The sequence below is a fragment of the Bacillus rossius genome, chromosome 12 (assembly GCF_032445375.1).
Source record: "Bacillus rossius redtenbacheri isolate Brsri chromosome 12, Brsri_v3, whole genome shotgun sequence".
Lineage (NCBI taxonomy): Eukaryota > Metazoa > Arthropoda > Insecta > Phasmatodea > Bacillidae > Bacillus > Bacillus rossius.
Window position 1 is genome coordinate 39,117,480 of NC_086339.1, and position 19,601 is coordinate 39,137,080.

General features: G+C 36.2%; 2 protein-coding genes across 2 annotated transcripts; one reads left to right on the plus strand and one right to left on the minus strand.

Moving 5' to 3' along the window:
- Positions 1-1,264: 1,264 nt before the first annotated feature.
- Positions 1,265-3,248, minus strand: LOC134537963 (uncharacterized protein C18orf63-like). The gene is made up of 3 exons (XM_063378982.1): positions 3,128-3,248; positions 1,550-1,724; positions 1,265-1,470 (listed from the first exon to the last, which is right to left on the minus strand). Exons 1-3 carry the CDS (start codon positions 3,188-3,190, stop codon positions 1,265-1,267), a joined length of 444 nt encoding a protein of 147 aa, XP_063235052.1. The 5' UTR covers positions 3,191-3,248.
- Positions 3,249-4,259: 1,011 nt separating this feature from the next.
- LOC134537858 (coiled-coil domain-containing protein 25) lies at positions 4,260-19,601 on the plus strand. The gene is made up of 6 exons (XM_063378737.1): positions 4,260-4,493; positions 4,610-4,657; positions 6,245-6,336; positions 7,840-8,019; positions 14,217-14,419; positions 19,313-19,601. The coding sequence occupies exons 1-6, from the start codon at positions 4,469-4,471 to the stop codon at positions 19,392-19,394; spliced, it is 630 nt and encodes a 209-aa protein (XP_063234807.1). The 5' UTR covers positions 4,260-4,468; the 3' UTR covers positions 19,395-19,601.

Sequence of the window (19,601 nt, forward strand, 5' to 3'; positions counted from 1 at the left end):
TCACCCATTTGACTATTAAGTTTGTAATACTAGGTGTCTCCCCTTCTCAACTTTCCCCCCTCCTATCAAAAATAATTCTTTCAAGTTAGGGACTACCCTCTTTCCCCCACCTTTTATAGACATATTTGTTATTCTTTATGTATCTATGCATATATAAGGGTAATTTATTCCCAGTACAATGAATGTCAAAGTAAAATAAAACCCAGGTCACCTGTTAATTTAACTACAAAATAATTGTAAAGTTTACAAAAATATAATGGTAGTAGAAAATACTTTGTGGTTGATCAACAGTTTGAAGATATTACAATATCCTCTCCTTTTATACCTTCTCACACAAAGTAAACAGTAATTATGTTGACAATATTCATACCAGTGCACTCATACCAGATAATATTTGGATTAAATTATTTGGAGTAGCTGGCAGGGAATTTTATAAGAGATTCATCGAACGTTTTTAAACAAAATTGACTTTGCCATATGTACATACTATAGATGGCAACAATTTTTAGGAAGATAAATTTTTGCTAATTTTATAGCTTTTCATGAACTACAGGGAGGTAATATTGTAGAAAGTGTTTATACATTTTTTTCTAATTTTGAGCTGTATTCCTGTATTTAATTTATAATCAGTTAATAATTTTAACATTTGACAACAGGAATGCAGCCTTGGTCCACACGTGAGTTGTTTAGTACTGAGCTTTGTGTACCCAGGTAGTGCCATAGAGATGGGAACTGTGAAGCATAGTAATATGTCCAGGCGAGTTTATTTCCCCTATGATCTGCCATTGTCTTCCATGGCTTGGAAGTAAAAGGACCTTGTGAACCATCTTCAAACTTACAGATCTCAAAAATGAGGCTGGGAAATTTTACAAGAAGTAGAATAGCATACCTATGTCAGTTCTACTGTTTAACAGACGAATATGGTGTACCTATGTGCTTTTAGCAAAACATGTTTAATTCAAAACCAGGGGTGCAACAACAGGGGGGGGGGGGGGGGGGCAAGGGTATTTTGTGCCCCCCCCCCCCCCCCCCCCCTCCTCTGAAACCTTGAAGTGGGGGCAAAGAAAGTGCTGTGTAATCAATTTTTAGATATATAGTAAAACTGCTTAAATAGCACCATTTTCCACCTTGAAATACAAATTTGACCCTCCGCTTCAATAGGAGGGATCGATGATTCTTTATAAAAAGGTATATTGCCCCCCCCCCCCCCCACACCTTTTGGAAATTTAGTTGTTGCGCTTCTGTTCAAAACTATGCCTATTTGTTATTTATGGTACACCCATATTGAGATACAATATACTTGCCTAGGGAGTACATGAATCATTTGATCTCCTATATGCATTTGAATTTTCTCCCCACTTTTATCAGACAGAACTTGCTCTTTCATTTTTGAAGAAACATCCAGGTCTTGAAAGTCCATTTTGTTGAAGCGGACTCTTGCGGGCCATAGAACAAGGAACATCTCGTTGTCTGTAAAACATGACCACCTGTTCAACCATGCATGTTGATATAATGGAATCCATTAAAAAAAAAACAACTAATAACTTACTCTTCATCCCAATGTCCATCTTCACAGCATTCATCGGTGATTCATTATCCAAGAAATTACGACCTTGTACTAAGTACTCGCCGACTTTGTTCCACTGCGGAGCTATATGAGCTAGGATGGTGTATCGCAGACATGATTCATATACATCATTAGACAAACTTATGGAGCTGTAAACCTAAAGAAAAATGAATTTACAAATTAGTTATCTTAATGCAATCAGTTAAAAATATTTTGAAATATTTATCATTATGTAAAGACTTCACTAATACAATGAGATAAATGTATTATATACACAAATATATTGGTTATTGAGAGAGTAATATGCACAAAAGGATCTTTAAAGCATCACAATAAAAATTTATGAAAATAAAGAATAAAAAAAATTGCGGGAGAAAAATAACAGTTGGGCAATATTAGGTACCTACTAATTAACTAATAATTAAAACTGGATCAAACCAAACAATGTGTAAAATTTAATACGTGCAGAATGTATTTGGTGGTTCTTAAATAACTTGAGTCATTTAAATTTAATTTTGACTAAGTTTACGCATGGTAGTGCCATTGCTCGTCATTTCTTTTGCCTGTACCCCTGTCCATCCATGCCTTCTGTCGCACAGCGTCCTAGGCAGGTGGCCATTTCATTTTATTTGCAGCCAACAGACCATAAAATTATCTTACGGGCTTTATAACATAATACATAATTTACTTAGGTAGATCGATGTATGTCCAATTATTTTTTCTCTTACGATTGGGGGAGAGGGGAGGGCGTTATATCTCCCACCCTCTGTAAGCTACTGTTTATGTATAACTTCACACAGAAGTTCAACTGCCTAGTTCAACTGACAATATACAAGCAATTAATTATTTCACATCATAGCTCATCTACTTAACTTAAACAGAGTTTGTACAAGGATATAAGAGAATCTGACTACATAGTACTAATTAATGACAATTATGTACACCAACATGTAGCTCGGAAACAAGGTTTTGGGAAATTCATGTTTGTTTAAGTAATTGAGAGTATGTGCTCATTAACAACCAATTAGCATTCATAAAAATAAAAATAAAAGGTGCTTAGATTATTTTGTTAAGTTTATCCTCAATCTGTTTTTTTTTTTTTTTTTTTTTTGTCATTTAGAATGATTTTATACAGTTTAACTCCATTACAGAAAAAAAAAAATTTCCATCGCCTTCCACAACCACTCACCCTCTTCTGTATTCAATTTATCAACCCATGCATTGTACACACTTGTGAAAGAGACAATGCAGTGAATGGTCAGGCAGGAAAGTTTATCTAACTAAACATTTATGTACGAAAATTAACAAAGCCAGTGATGTAACAATTACTTAGTGGACAACCAATGGCAGGATTATATGTTTTTGTGAGCATCAGTTTATACAATGGCTGTTTCCCATAAACCTATATATTTAAGCATATTCTAAATTGTAAGTAAAAAATTAAATAGTAGGTACATTTTAAAAATTGTACATTCTACTATTACAAATTAAATTATGTGTAGTATGTTTATGATCTACATCATATGTATTTATTATAGAAGTAATACATTATAAACTCACATTCATTTTGAGTTTTTCTAACTGGAGCTGAATCTTCCCCGTTTTGAAGAATTCATGAGTCATGATAACATATATGCAACTCTCATTTCCGAATACAGGTGATGAGAGTACATTTGGTTCAGTAAATATCAGCTGCCTGCAATTAAGAAAACAAGCTTGTGTACATAAAATTATAATTAATTAATTATGTAGATGTATCACATATTTAAGTGAAAACGTTTTCCTTTATCAACCTAAGAAAGAATCATTTAAGACTGCAAGGAATAAACAAAGTTTGGTATTAATTTTTTTTTACTTTCATGATGTTGAAAGCATTTTGTAAAAGTAATTTTTAATAGGGATGGACAATTAAGAATTGATTTTTTACTACTTTAAAATTTTTTGCATTGTTTCTAATTGTAAAGTACCATTCAAAATTGTCATCAACAAAATTTGCTAATAGATTAAGACTTGCTGAGCTATTATAGGATTTAAAATTGACCAAACCTGCATTTTAATAACTGCCAATGGAAGTTTGACTTTGCTGAAGTATCATGTTTCTCCACAGGATCAATATGTGCAACAATGGCACACAGATCTTCTACCTTAGGAGATTCTAAAAATAAAATAATTTTAGACAGGCTATCACGTAGGCAGTCCATTGCACGCTTGTATAGTATTTTCCACTGTAGTATTGACTGCTGTTATTTATCCTAGTTCATGCTCTCAATATATTTTATACGACAATAAACTGGTTAGTACAACTATTGAATATGAATACTTATATTTAATGACATAGCGGTGTCCTGTGTTTTTTTTCGCAACATTTTAATATGAAATTTAATTGTGATACTAAACCAACACACACACACCCCGATTCGGTTATATGCTACTCTTTATTCTATTGTTATATGGTCATTGCTTCAAATAATTCCGCGTTTTCTCATTTTACCTGTTGCCAACTAAATACAAAACATTGAAAAATTTTCATTTAACATTGAAAAATTAATATATTGCCTATGCATGAATTCATAAAAAATATTAATTAGTATTCAATACACATAATTTTTTTATTTCCAAAATTAAATTTTACAATAAAATATACCATCACGGTTATACAGGTCAATTATTTATGTTGCTCCATGGTCGGGACCAAAGACTCACCAAGATCTATGTACTCGAACATAGAGTTGGCTTGGATAATCGACTCAATTCTATGTGATTCCTTTCTCTATGGGTTTTATTTGTAAAGATACTTTGGTTTCAATTCAAATCGCACGTTTTATATTTTAATTGTGTTCATTGTAATGAGCCAAATTTAGAACGAAGTGTTGGTTTTTTGTTTTGAGAAACAAGGCTATCATGGTGCTTTACTTTACGAGCAATGGTAAGAGACTTTAGCCTAAAATTTACCTGCTATTTTGTAACACACAACATTTGATGGAATTTGTTAGTTTATAACCTTATTGTTTGTGTGTTTATTTTGGATAATTTGGTTTTCAGTGGTCTCTCCACCGGTGACGCTTTTTATGGGTGCAGATAAGTACGAGAGTAAGTATTTCATAAATATTATTGTTAAAGTATTTGGGTAAAGCTGGACTCAAGTGATCCGTCGCATCCGTCTGTTTCCATTAGTCCGTCAATCACGTGATCTCAAGCCAATTGGAGGGCCCGAAAAATTAAATCCGCCCGTCAAAAGCTTCCCAAGCTTTAACTTTTGACGCACGAATGAAATTATAACCTTAAAAATGTTAGCAAGCTATTGTCGGCAACCTTTACTATCTTAAGGGATTTTGAAGTTAAGCTGTAATTTCTATAGTTGGTTGCCTCTGACCGTATTTCACGTGTCCTGCAGCAAATTGGATGACCCGAAAAATGTCTCCATCAAAAGATTTGGCAAAATTTGCGGATTCATTCGGTGATAGGCTAGAATTGAAACATATACCTCTTAGATAATTTTGCTATTGGCTTATTGTTCATCTGGACGAATCTCAACCAGTTATAAACCCTCAACCAAAGAAGGATCGAATCACGGACAAACCAGCTGCGACGACTTACAAGTTGGCAGCCAATGAACTTGCATTATATGCCCGAGTGTACAGGGGTATGTGCAGTCTATCCTGAAGGCCATCGAAACCGCGAATTGTACAGGTCTCTACTGATGATGGACGGATGGATTATATCTATGGTTTGGTTGCACCTATCATTTGTCACAAGAATACAAGCTTGGGGAGTTTGGGTAAATTTCTAGAGAGTGGCTTTTCTGTAAATTAAATAATAGAAACTTGAACAGGGTTTTTCGAACACTACAGGTGTTCCTCTATGTAACCCTAAAAAAGCTTTTGATAATTCAGACTATTAATCAAATAATTAGGCCTGTGCTTATCTTCAAATTTTCAAAAAAACAAATACGAATAATACACTTTTTGTATTAGATTTGACCTCGAAAACTAAAAATAATGAATATTAGTTTCCTTACGTATGTTTAACATGGCATACGTAATGAATTTGTCTAGTAGCATCATTCACTGTTGATATTAAGCCATTTTTGAGTTTCAATAGGACTTGATAAAAAAAGTAAAATAAACAATAAGAGATGTTTTAAACATTTAGTATTTAGGTATATTAGTTTATATAAGTATTTAAAGTTTTTCACACTACTGTGTCGCTAAACAGTAACAGAAAAATCACATGAATGATTCAAAAAACGCCATATTTGTCATTTAAAACCTAAAAACAAAATTATTTGTATTCATTTCTTCACCTCGAATACCATAGTCATACACACCAGAAGTGGGAGAAAAATTAAATAAAGAAACGTCAACATAAATGGACTTCACCACCACAAATTTCGGACACTCCCTTATGGCGGCCCTTAAATAAAACGTCATAGATTCAACTGTCTAAATCGTGAATTTTTAGTTACAATCAATCTAATACTATGTGACACAGTAACAGCTTTCTTGCTGTAGACGTATGCTGTCTGGATCTATGAAGAAACTGACATTGCATATTTCTCTCTCTCTCTCTCTCTCTCTCTCTTTCTCTGTGTGTGTATATATTTATAAAAATATTGTTAACTTGTAACTGGTATATTTAATAAAAAAAAACTGTTACATGTGATATGGCCTGTTGCAGATGAGAAACTCATTAAATGGGGCTGGCCTGAAGACGTTTGGTTTCATGTGGACAAACTTTCCTCAGCGCACGTTTACTTACGGCTACATTCAGTGAGTTTCTATTTTTAATTAATGTTTCTTTTCATTCTACATAAAAGTGAGTGCAAAACATAAATGTTGTGTTCAGTGAAAATTATGATATGCATGATCACCAATGTAATTTTTCATAGGTCTCCGTAATATTCCAAACTTATAACAGGTAGACTAAGAAAATCTTGTGAATTGATACCAAAGGTAAATAATAAATATCAATATTGCAGTAATGTGCCTACATTTTCAAATTTTGTTGTGAAAAACCACTTAGAACTATCACAGACAATAACTGTACCACTTAGAACTATCACAGACAATAACTGTATTATACCATCACAAGAGAATTTACAGTAAAAAAAACCTTCAAAAATTAAATTATATGTGCATATAAAAGTTATTCCAAACATGCAGATTTGTTTTGTTGTGTTTAGTTTACACCCAGTCTGCAAATACAAATTTATCATTGCTGCAACTGGTACGTGTATTTTATATCTCCCTTGTTTACCCCACAGACTTGACAATATAATGGAACAGGAGATCGAGGGGCCCGCATAGTCAGAGTGAGGTGGGATGATTAGTGTGATGCTTGCAGTATCGCCTCTGTAACCAGCGTGCAGTCTTGTTGTGCATGGGGAAACTGAGATTTGAGTGGAAGTTATAACATTAAATAACGGTAAAATGAAGGATAGAGGTGTATCGCAAGTCCCTTCAGTGCTTTCAAGAATCTACCAGGAGTTTCATGCCTAAACATTACTCTGAAAACACACGTTATAGCCATTTTCACTTTCTTAAAAGTGCAATTTAAAAACAAAATATAGAAACAAAACTTCTCATTCACCCTCTGCGTATTTCTGAATGATTTTCGTTAACAGACACCACTCCTGCTATCTTGAGCAGTTTTCATATTGTGTGGTATTTTTCTGAAGCTCTGCAGACAAATATGGAGAACTTGGCTTGACACAGGCATTTAAAGCATTTGCTGGAATTTTTTCCTTGTTATCCTTGTCTAAAAATCCTCCAACATAACGATTTGGTTCTGCAGCATTTTGTACCAATTTTATTATTTTTTCCAAACATTTTTTCTAGGTTTATGTATACTTGACAACACCGGTTTAAGAGTACCTCCTTTTAATAGTCGTTTAACTTCCACTTTATGTACAGTTAACAGAAACAATGATCTTATCTTTAGGCTAGTAACCAACTTTAATAAATTTGATAAAAACTTTAATTTTTTTCTTTAGTTCTTAATGATCATGTTTGTTTTTTGTTCTGTGTTGTCTAAATTGTAACATTTGAATTTTGTTTTATCGTCTTTGTTATGTGTGTTTTGTTTTTATATTGTATTGTTTTGTGTTTTTCATTTATGTTTATTGTGAGTATTTGTGTCTAATTGTGTACCTACCATTAAAGGCTTTGTCCTGTTAGTTGGCATGTTACAATTATAAATAAATAAATAAATAAATAAATAGATTAATGGTTTGCTCCGAGAGAAGCGCGATGGAACCACTTGCCCGTGCGCAGGGCCAGTCGCTGGACGACGTCCCGACGGCAGTCCTGGAGGACGCGGCCCAGCTGGTGAAGGCCAACAGCATCCTAGGGAACAAGATGAACGACATTGACGTCATCTACACCATGTGGTCGAACCTGAAGAAAACAGAAGGGATGGAAGTGGGACAAGTCGGTTTCTTTAAAGACAATGAAGTAAGTATTTTTTTATGGTGCGCTTCTGCTTAAAAACAGGTGGAAGGCCTGAAGGTACACTGGAAACTAAATGCCAAGCACCTTAGTAATGGAACTTTTAATAACTGAACGTAAAACTTTTGTAGGGCTCCGAAAATATATACTTGAAAATAATTAGGTACTTTATAGTGAGATCCTGCTCTTGTGAAACTTCAGACTTTGTAATTGTAAGTCTCCTTCAGTTCTTTCATCAGTTTATTACACTACTATATTATATTATACTTTTTTATTTTTTTAGTACGTCATGCTAATTCAATTTGTTAAAATGAATTCAAATTTAGCGCCATCCATTGTATCGATTTTCCGTTTATGTTTGTTTATATTAATTGACGGTTTTTATTTTGTGTTGATAGAAAGAAACTGTTATCGTTTTGTCTATGGAAATAACAAGAACATGTATGTGTGTAAGTATAAAATAAAATTGTGATTAATTACGAAAAGTTATCAGGTTATGGGCCCAGAGTGCTTAAAATATAAATTGTTGATCCACTGAATGTAAAAGTTGTGTTTCGTGAAAATTTGATCAGACTTAATAAGTTTTTTAAGATGTTTTCGTCGAGTTCGATTAAACCTCTCACAAAGGAGAACTACGATACTTGGGCAATTCAAATTGAAGCTGTGATGGTTAAAAATGGAACATGGGTATACGTAAATGGAAGAAAGCCAAGACCAGAACCAGTTGAAGGTAAGGACGCTTCACTACAAGACCTTGAAAAGTGGGAGGATGATGATGCTAAAGCAAAATCAGATCTAATAATTGCAATAGATCCCAGTTTATTACGTATGGTAAAAGGTTTAAAAACTTCAAAACAAGTTTGGGATAAGTTAAAGTCAGAATATGCTTCCACAGGACCAGTAAAAAGGGCAAGTTTATTAAAACGTGTAACTTCGTACAAAATAAGGGAAAATGATGATTTCCACACACAACTGATGGAGTTTTTCGATATAATTGCAAAACTGTCAGCTATGGGCGTTCAGATGCACAATGATTTACAATCGTTACTTCTAAACGCACTACCACCAAGTTTTGAAATGTTTAGATGTGCAATGGAGTCTCAAAACGAATTGCCAAAACCGGATGTTCTTCGAGAAAAAATTATCGAAAGGTATGAAGCCAAAAATCAACGAGATACAGACGATTCTGAGGTTATGTGGGTAAGGAAAAATCAGAAAAGTTTCAAGCAATATCGAGGAAGTCCACGCAGATACAATAGTGATTTTAATAGGCCTTTCAAATACAACTGTTTTAAATGTAATAAAATAGGACATAAGGCAATTGATTGTCCCAGAAAACTAAGTGATGATGGTCAAGAATTTTCGTCAAAAGTTGAATCTCAAGTTGAAGATGTGTTCAAAATCAAAGAGAAAATTACCGAGGAATCTTTACATACGAAGATTACATCAAGCGATGATCGATGGTGTCTGGATAGTGGTTGCAAGTCTCACATGTGTTGTAATGAAGCAGCGTTTCTAAATATGTCATCAACAAATGGAAAAGTTTTGTTAGCTAGCAGTGCGGAGACTGAAATTGTTGCAAAAGGAACTGCGCAAGTTACTACTACGGATGGGAAAGTAAACAGGTCGGTAAAACTAAATGATACACTGTTAGTAAAAGAATTGAGAACAAATTTGTTATCTGTTGCGAGAATCACTGATCACGAAAATACAGTCACTTTTCACAAAACTGGTGCAACAGTTTTCGGGAAAGATGGTAAGATAAAACTGTTAGCACAAAGAGTTGGAAATCTATACTATGTTTGCGGTAGTAGAGAACAAACAAATGTTGCAAATGATAATTCTGCTAGTTTGAAGTTATGGCATCATCGTCTTGGTCATTTGAATGAAGAAGACTTGTTAAAGATTCCACGAAAAGGATTAGCTGTTGGAATAAAGCTAAATGGAGAAAAGCAGTTGGGAACATGTGAGGTATGTTTACAAGGAAAAATGACCGCCTTGCCATTTCCCAAGAAATCTGAAAAATGTACAAACATATTGGAATTAATACATACCGACGTCTGGGGACCATCAAGAACAGAGTCATTAGGACACGCTAGGTATTTCGTGACATTCATTGACGATAGCACTCGTTGGTGTGAAGTTCGATTCATTAGAAATAAAAGTGATGTTTTTCGAGTTTTTAAGGAATACAAAGTTTGTGTTGAAACACAAACTGGTCGTAAAATAAAATGTTTGATGTCAGACAACGGTAAAGAATATTGCAATAAGGAATTTGATGATTTCTTAAAGAAAAATGGTATTCGTCGACGTCTGACAGTTCCTTATACACCACAACAAAATGGAATGGCAGAACGAAAAAATAGAACATTAGTTGAAATGGCACGATGTCTTTTGATAAGTTCTGGATTAGGTCATGGATTTTGGGCTGAAGCAGTATCTACTTCAAATTATTTGAGAAACAGGTGCCCAACATCTAGTCTAGACAGTCATTCTCCATTTGAAGCTTGGAACAAAGAAGTGCCGGACTTGAGTAACTTGAAAGTGTTTGGCGCAAAAACATTTGTTTTGGAAAAAGGATTAGGAAAATCAAAATTTGATTCACGATCACAAGAAGGTGTGCTGGTAGGTTATTCTGAAGAATCGAAAGGCTACCGAGTATGGATTCCAGTCGAAAGGAAAGTTGTTGTAGCAAGAGATGTACGAATACTGGAAAACCAATTTTTGAATGAAGAAAAGGGAAGTAAAACCATTGAGAGTAATAAAGATGATTTTGAATGTGTACATATGCAAAATAAAATTCAGGAAGAAAATGAAGAAATAGGAAATGAGCAAATAAATAAAAAAGAACAGGCACAAGATGAAATTTTTCAGCCAATTTTGCATAAAATGCCCGGAAGACCACGATTGGAGAGATTAGGTAAACGAGGAAGACCGCGTAAAATTTATAACACTGGACCAACAGCAAAAGTAAATGAAGATCAAGAAGAATATGAAAATTATAACCATACTGGAACGCAAGGAGTTCTGAGTGATGATGAAATATTTGTTGATGGTGCAGAAAATGAAATTGACATACTCGACGAAGCAAACTGGTTAACATAACACTGAAAGAAGCTATGACTGGAAACGAAGCAGCTGAATGGATGAAAGCTATCCCTGAAGAAATTCGAGGTTTGATAAAATATAATACTTGGGAAATAGTTGAACGTCCTAAACATAGAGCAGTTATCACAAGTAAAATTGTTCTTAAAAATAAATTAAAGCCCGATGGAACACTTGAGCGAAGAAAAGCAAGAGTTGTAGCTCGAGGTTTTACGCAGCGACAAGGGGTTGATTTTACTGATACATTTGCTCCTGTAGCAAGATTAGATTCAGTTAGACTTTTGATGGCACTGGCTGCTCGTGAAAAACTGCCAGTTTTTCAATTGGACATTGTCGCAGCTTATTTAAATGGAAGTTTAGAAGAAGAAATATTTATGGAACCCCCACAGTACATTCAAGAAGCTTTACAAGAAATAATTACAAATGATGGTATAAACAGCAGAATAGGAAAAGAAGCTCAAAAAATGCTCCTGACACTAGCACAAGGACATAAAGTTTGTAAGTTAAGGAAAGCGTTATATGGTCTACGACAAGCTGGTCGTCAGTGGCATAAAAGATTAAGTGAAGTGTTGCAAGGTATTGGACTTATTTCAGCCGCAAGCGAAACTTGCTTATATTACAACATGAGTGAAGATCAGTATACGATTTTAGTTGTCTACGTTGACGATATTTTGTACATATCAAAGAATGAAAAGAAGCTAAATGAAATTAAAACTGGTCTGGCAAATGAATTCGAAGTAAAAGATTTAGGATTAGCACGACACTGTTTAGGAGTTGAAATTAATCAAGAAAATGGTGAAATTATATTGAGTCAACAAAAATATATAAACAATCTTTTGAAAAAATTTAACATGGAAGAATGTAATCCTGTAAACACTCCCTGTGAACATCAAGCAAAGTTACCAGATGGAAATTCAAATCGAAAAGGGAGTGAAGAAAAACCATTCAGACAATTAATTGGATCATTGATGTATTTGGCAATAGCTACTCGTCCGGACATTACATTTATTGTAAACAGATTATCGCAGTTCAATGAAAAGTACCAAGATATTCATTGGTCAGCAGCTAAACGTGTATTACGTTATTTACGAGGTACCCAAAATTATGGCCTAGCATTTAAGGGGAACTCATATGGAATTCAAGGATATTCTGACGCAGATCACGCAAATGAAATCTTCGATAGAATTTCATACACAGGATATGTATTTACATTAAGTGGAGCTGCAATATCATGGCGTTCGAAGAAACAGAAATCAGTTGCGATTTCGTCCACTGAAGCTGAATATGTAGCCTTGTCAGTAGGGATGGTCGGGTACCCGAAATTTCGGGCAGTGTTTCGGGTATCAAGTATACCCGAAATTCCGGGCGGGTATTTCAGTGCCCGAAAATATCGGGCACCTTGGAAAACGGCAATACCGCACGGCGCAAGTAAACAAAGCTTCTTTTTTTGGAACGCGCGGCAGCTGCAGGAACATGCCACGCCGCCGCCGTCCCGGCACCAGCCAGTGAAGGGAGTGTGTGTGAGAGATAAGATAAAGAAGGTGCCCGGTCAGCAAGTGTGTTTGTGGGAGGGGGAGACAGATATAAGAGAGCGAGCCCTGCAGCAAGCGGAAGTGGTCAAGGTCAACATTTACCGTTACTCTCGCTGGCTGACTAACGATGCAGCTGGTCGCCCGCCTCTCTCTCTCACACACACACACACACACACACACACACACACACACACACACACACACGCGCGCGCGCGTACGCACGGCGGATGCTCACTGCTCAATAGTCACAAAGTAGTGTTCAAGGCCGGTGGAGCTGCTTGCTGTGCGCGAGAAGGATTATAAGCTGACTTTAATTACACACATTGTAGTTGCGTGGCATTTGCAGAAAGTGGTTGTGAATTGTTTCTATTTAATTCATGTCATTATTTTACCAAAATGGATACCAGTGGAAGTGTAGGTCAATCAGCAGTGACAATGAACCTTCAAGCAGCTACCCAAACACAATTTAGTTAATAAGCACTTTATTTCCAAGATTAATATGCACTCTATTTTTTAGTTTAATGTTTAACTTTCATATCAGTGCGGTATAGTAAATAAATAAAAACAGTTCAGGTTTGTCAATGCAAACTTAAGTACGACTATTTTATGTTCAAAATTTATTTCATTAACTGATTTTGATGCCCGACCGAGATTGCCCGAGCCCGAAAATTTTGGACAATTACCCGCCCGAGCCCGCCCGAAGTCAAATTTCTCTGCCCGACCATGCCTACTTGTCAGAAACAGCTCGCGAAGCTTTGTATTTACGAAATTTAATGTTGGAATTGAACTTGATTGATTTATCAAAAATAGATCTCGGAACAGACAACAGAGGTGCGAAATACATTGCAGAAAATGCTACTTGTCACTCACGCACTAAACACATTGCTACAAGATACCATTTTGTGCGTCAATTGTTGAAAAATGATGAACTAAGTTTAAGATATATACCAACAGAAATAATGCCTGCTGATGCTCTCACAAAGCCGCTTCCAGGACCTGCGCATCATCGTCATGCAGAAGCAATGGGATTAAAAGTCTGTAGAGACGCAAAAATTTGAGAGGGGCGTGTTAAAATGAATTCAAATTTAGCGCCATCCATTGTATCGATTTTCTGTTTATGTTTGTTTATATTAATTGACGGTTTTTATTTTGTGTTGATAGAAAGAAACTGTTATTGTTTTGTCTATGGAAATAACAAGAACATGTATGTGTGTAAGTATAAAATAAAATTGTGATTAATTACGAAAAGTTATCACAATTGATATTAATGAAACACTAAAGGGTACTGTAGTTATTGTAATGATTACGAGTTGACTATTGGGGATCTCAAATAGGTAGAGAAGTTGTGGAAACGCTCATGAGATGCTTTTGTACAAGTTTTAAATCTAGTTTTAAATTTAAAGCTGAATTCGTTTAACTGTATCTGTGACCAAGACTATTATCGGTAGTTAAGATTAGCTGATATAATGTGTAGATATAGTCCTAAATGTTATTACTACAAAAGTTATGTTGGTAAAAGAGCCAAGCAAGCCTGATGGATGTGGTTGTGCTGGTGGCTTGTGACAGGTGCGTAAGATGAGAGTGGCCAAGCGAATCAACGAGATAGTGAACAGGCTGAACAAGACGAAGCGGGAAGCCCAGCCCGACCTGCAGGCGGAGCGGGAGGAGAGGGACAAGAGCGAGCGGGAGGACAAGAAGAGGCTGCTGAGAGAGCAGAAGGAGCGCGAGAAGGAGGAAGAGAGGCGGAAACAAGAGGAAGCTGAGCTGAGGTAACCGGCACCGCTTGGGTCGGATACACTTCTTATCAGGTTTGATTTAGATCTCGAGCTTAAGGCTACTATATCTCTCATTTTGTTGCTCACCATAATACAATTGCTACGAATAAAGATAATAAAGGTAGGCAAGAACCACTCAAGAAAACTATGCAAAAATCTGTTACGCTCCTGCTCTAGTCAATACAGATCCCGAGTTTGCGAATAAAGTAAATATTGGCTATGTACCATATTTTCATGTCTTCATCGAAATACTTGGATATTTTTATTTTGTGAATAGAATCTTTTGTAAAATGGCCATTTTGTTAACTAATTGTGGCACATTTTACAAATAAAAATTTTTAGTAGGTAGACCTATAAATTCTTAACAAAATTAAATACAATTTAAAGAATAAAAAAGTGAAAAATATGTGAATGACACCCTCTTTTTTTTAAGTGCTCAAATACATTTTCAGTCAGTCAAAGCTAATTAGTGAGCATGTTTTAACAGCGTACTTTGCTTGTTATTATGTTTTATTTCATGTAATATATATTTTCAGTGTTTACTGCACCTTTGTACATTGGATAAACCTTTGATTTGGCATATGTCATTCATGGCATCTCAAAACAATGGTGAATGCAATCCACACACCCTGCCAGCCTGCTGATGACCCTAAATACAGGGTAATTATAAAGTCTGTGAAACATTTCAAAAAATCGGTACAGTGAAATGGCTAAGAATTATGTAACAAATTATATACCACGTGAAAGAAAACTCTCAAAGTTTTTTTTTTTTTTTTTTTTTCACTAGTTATACATGTTCTGTGTGTCCACCTTGCGTCACACGACACACATCTAATCGATAGTCCAATTCTGCCCATACCCGACCCAGAAAATCAGGAGTGATAGTAAGAGCAGCTGCTACGATGCGGTGTCTCAATTCGTCAAGGTTCTGTGGTAGAGGTGGAACATAAATACTATCCTTGATGTATCCCCACAAGAAAAAATCACAAGGTGTGAAGTCCGGTTATTGTGGTGGCCACGGGAGTAGGACTTGATCAGCGGCCGCCCCACGGCCCATCCAGTGATGTGGCAACGTCTCATTCAGATAATCTCGTACCACATTGTGGTAATGAGGTGGAGCACCATCTTGTTGGAAGATGAAGTCCCTGCTATCAGCTTCAAGTTGTGGCATAAGCCACAATTGCAGCATGTTGAGGTAGGTGATACCAGTTACAGTTCTCTCAGCGAAGAAGAAGGGGCCATAAACTGTCTTGTTTGACATGGCACAGAACACGTTAACTTTTGGCGAATCTCAGACGTGTTCGACAGTTGCATGAGGATTCTCTGTCCCCCATATGCGTGTGTTGTGTCGGTTGACTCTTCCTGAGAGATGAAAAGTGGCTTCGTCACTGAAGATTAATTTGCTCGCAAAGTCATCGTCGTCAAGAAGGTTCTGCATGGCAATGCAGAATTGCAGTCGGAGCAATTTGTCATCGTGGCTGATGGCTTGCAGAAGCTGCAATTTGTACGGCTTCACTCTTAATCGCTTAGGAAGAATTTTCCACACTGTTGGCTGAGGGATGTTCAATTCTGCACTAGCCCGATAAGTTGACTTCTTGGGACTCCGCACCATCACGTCCCGTACACAATCCACTGTCTGTTGTGACACGCCTGGCCGACCCGACCGTTTTGCGTTGCACAAACAGCCGTCTTCCTCGAATTTCTTGTACCACTTCATTATGCTATTGTAAACTGGTGGTGTTTTGTTAAAATTGCCACGGAAAGCTCTTTGGACACTCACTACCGATTCGCTACGGGCGTATTCAAGCACACAAAAGTCTTTCTTTGCCTGGTTCGCAGCCATTTTCAGCAACTACATGCACTAGCGCCCCTGTCGGTTGTTTTTTAAAATAGCTTTTTGGTGCTACATTCAAAAAAACTTTGAGAGTTGTTCTTTCACGCAGTATATAATTTGTTACATTATTCTTTTCCATTTGGCTGTACTGATTTTATGAAATGTTTCACGGACTTTATAATTACCCTGCATTAAAGTTGACTGTCTCGACACGTACAGAGTGACGTCGCATACAAAATGATTTCAGAATCAGGTAGGGTCATGTCTTCTGAAGAACCACCAGGGCTTTAAATCATTTTAGACAGACAAAAAAAAAAAAACAAAGCTTGAACTCTTACATGTAAATAGTAAGAAAATATTTTTTTATCAGTATTGATGGAGCCAGTTAGGTATGCAATTAACGATTTGCGATAAAAAATTAATTTACTTACATTTTTCCCATGCAAACTGTAACATATAACTATTGACAAATAAGAGAAGATAAACGTATCAAATTGATCATTGTGCACAGAAATTAGAATAAGTCTTCTGAACAGCATTTTGGCAAAATGACTTTTTTCACAAACTACAACTATTTTACAATGTAATAGCTCATCTGTATGAACTAAAATCAGAAAAAAGATTCTAGGCATTTATGCCATCATTTATACCGTAAAATTGGTCGGAACTGTATATGAATTTCAATTAATAGAAAGTTAAAAGTTGAAAATTGAAAGAAAGAAAAGAAGAAATGAAAAAAAAAAGGTACAAAATGTCTTGTAAGCAACATCTCAATAATTTGGGTGCCCTTTGTATGGATTTAAAATAATATCCACTCTACGTCTAAGCCTAAAACCTTCTGTAAAATAGCACCATCGCCACATTTACGATGCAAATGCCCAAGGACGATAAAAGTATTCAATTGTTTGGTGATCAGCCGCCAATTTTCAATATAGGTGTGAGCATTAAAATTAATTGAAATTGACGAAACCACTTTAAAGCAGAACTGCCACTAATTAGCAAATGGTAAAAGCTTTTTTTATATTTAATTAAATTCTTATATCATAACAATTCTGGGTTTGACTTAACCTGTAAAACTAGTAGACATATTATCTGGGAGAGTGATCAAATTCAACAAATACTTCAAGCCTAATTCCAGGATTTTTTCCAATGACGAAAGGTTATGCATGTTTCTCGCTTTTCCTGAAATTCAAGGCTGATGGCCACTCTGAATCACCACTTTATTTTCCTGCGCAGTAGTTTCTTATTACAGACAGTTTTTTTTATTTATATAAACAATTTTATTACATACAGTAGAATCCCGCCGATGCGACCCCCCTCTGATGCGTCCATTCCGTTTATACGACCGTTTTTTGAGGAACCGTGAAAAATTTGAGCAGAGAAAGTCGAAAATTTGAGTAAAATCGGCTGAAAAACAAGTCTGTTACACTTTGTTGGGCGCTATTTGTTCACGTTTATCTTGGCGAGCGCTGTACTGTAAGCAGGCAGGCATACAAAAGACGGCTAAAAATAGATACCACCCCTCTAGACTGTCCACGCTAGCCAATACAGGTAAACTGCGCGCATCACCTGATAGCATCTACGCGCGCGTCTATTGCCGTCCCGGTCCCGTGCCTAAGTATTAGGGGCTTCAAGTGTGCGTGAGAGATAGAGATAAGGTGAAGAGGGCGAGACCTGCCAGCCAATATATTTGTGGGAGTGGGAGACATAAAAGAGAGCGAGCCCTGCAGCAAGCGGAAGTGGTCAAGGTCGACATTTACCGTCACTCTCTCGCTAGCCAACGATGCTGCTGGTCGCCGCCACCCCCCCCCCCCCCCAACTCCTTTTTCACACTCTCTCTTTCTTTCTCTCTTTCTATCTCTCACACACACGCGTTTACCCACCCTACTTCTCGCATTCCTATTCCTGCACGTCAGCCGGACGGACCAGAGCGATAGCGCCGCCAGACCACCCGTTGTGTCACCGGGACACAACCTTTCAAACACCACACTAATGCAGCCCGCAAGAGACATAATAAACCTTTAATAAAAAGTTATCATTTCAACACTAAATCGTCTGATTTTTCTATACAAAGATGGCGAAAATGGACACGCTGCACTGTGTTGAATTTTTTTTTCTCGGCAACGGGAGCTCCAATATTGCTTTTTAGGGTATCGTTTATTTGGGGAGACATCATGCTATTTAAATACTGTAATATGAATTTAAAAAGTTGTCTTTTTTACACCATAGACTATTTGAATTTGAAATCTATGCGAACAAATGTGATTTTTAATGTTTTTTTTGGGTTGGGGGGGGGGGGGGGGGGGGGAGGATTGGCCCGAATTCTCTATTGCGACCCTTCCGTTTATAAGTCCGTTTTTCCGGGAACCGTGAGGGGTCGCATCAGCGGGATTCTACTGTATTCATCGACAGTTGGCACTCATCATGGTCATAGCAAACAATTAACTGGAGTCAATGCTACAAATTTATAGCTTTATTTTAGCCAAACTTGTGTTGTATATGAACATATTTTTTTCTAAAAAAAATATGTACAGCTGTATTAACAACTATATTAAAAACTGAGCAAACTTAAATGTTCTCATCCATTTGAAAGCTAGGTTTGACAGAGAATAGAGAAAACCACCAGTAACAAAATTATTTAGACATAAATGAGGCAATTAAAGTAATGACAGGTATCAATTGCAATTACATCATGTGAATGCAGTTTAGCGTACATTTCCCTATACCAACTAAACAAAGTATCTTCAGAGTAATGTCACAAATTGTTTGACAGAGATGGAGATAGATGTGCAAAAGCACACCGTTAGTTTCACGATGATAGGAGGTAATACAAATATAATTAGATAAGTGTTGTATTTAACTATGTCAGAACTTGTACTTCTGATGTTTATTAATGAATAAGCTATTTTAGTGATTGCTATTGTCATAAATTTCATTGTTTGTAATATACCTTGAACTTCGGTCATTCTGTAGAGGTCAGAAATATATATATTTTTTTTTTTGCAGAAAAGTGTGCAAACAATAATTTTTAATTTTTGTTTGTTTCTTGGCAGGAGCTACACAACACTTATGAAGTCTGAGAACATGACCTCCAACATGTGTCCGGATGGTAACGACTCAGACGATTTCATGTGACTGGCTGCGAGAGTCGAGCATCACATCCTGCAGTTTCTTGTTGGTTCTTAGCAGCAACTGATGTGCCAGACAAGATGTGCTGCACGTGAACATTTTACATGTGTCAGTCCGTTCATTCCAAAACTAAAACATTTCATAGTCATGTTGAAATGGTTTTCTGTTTTGTTTCATTTAAAAAAAAAAAAAGTAAAAATATGTTCCATTCAA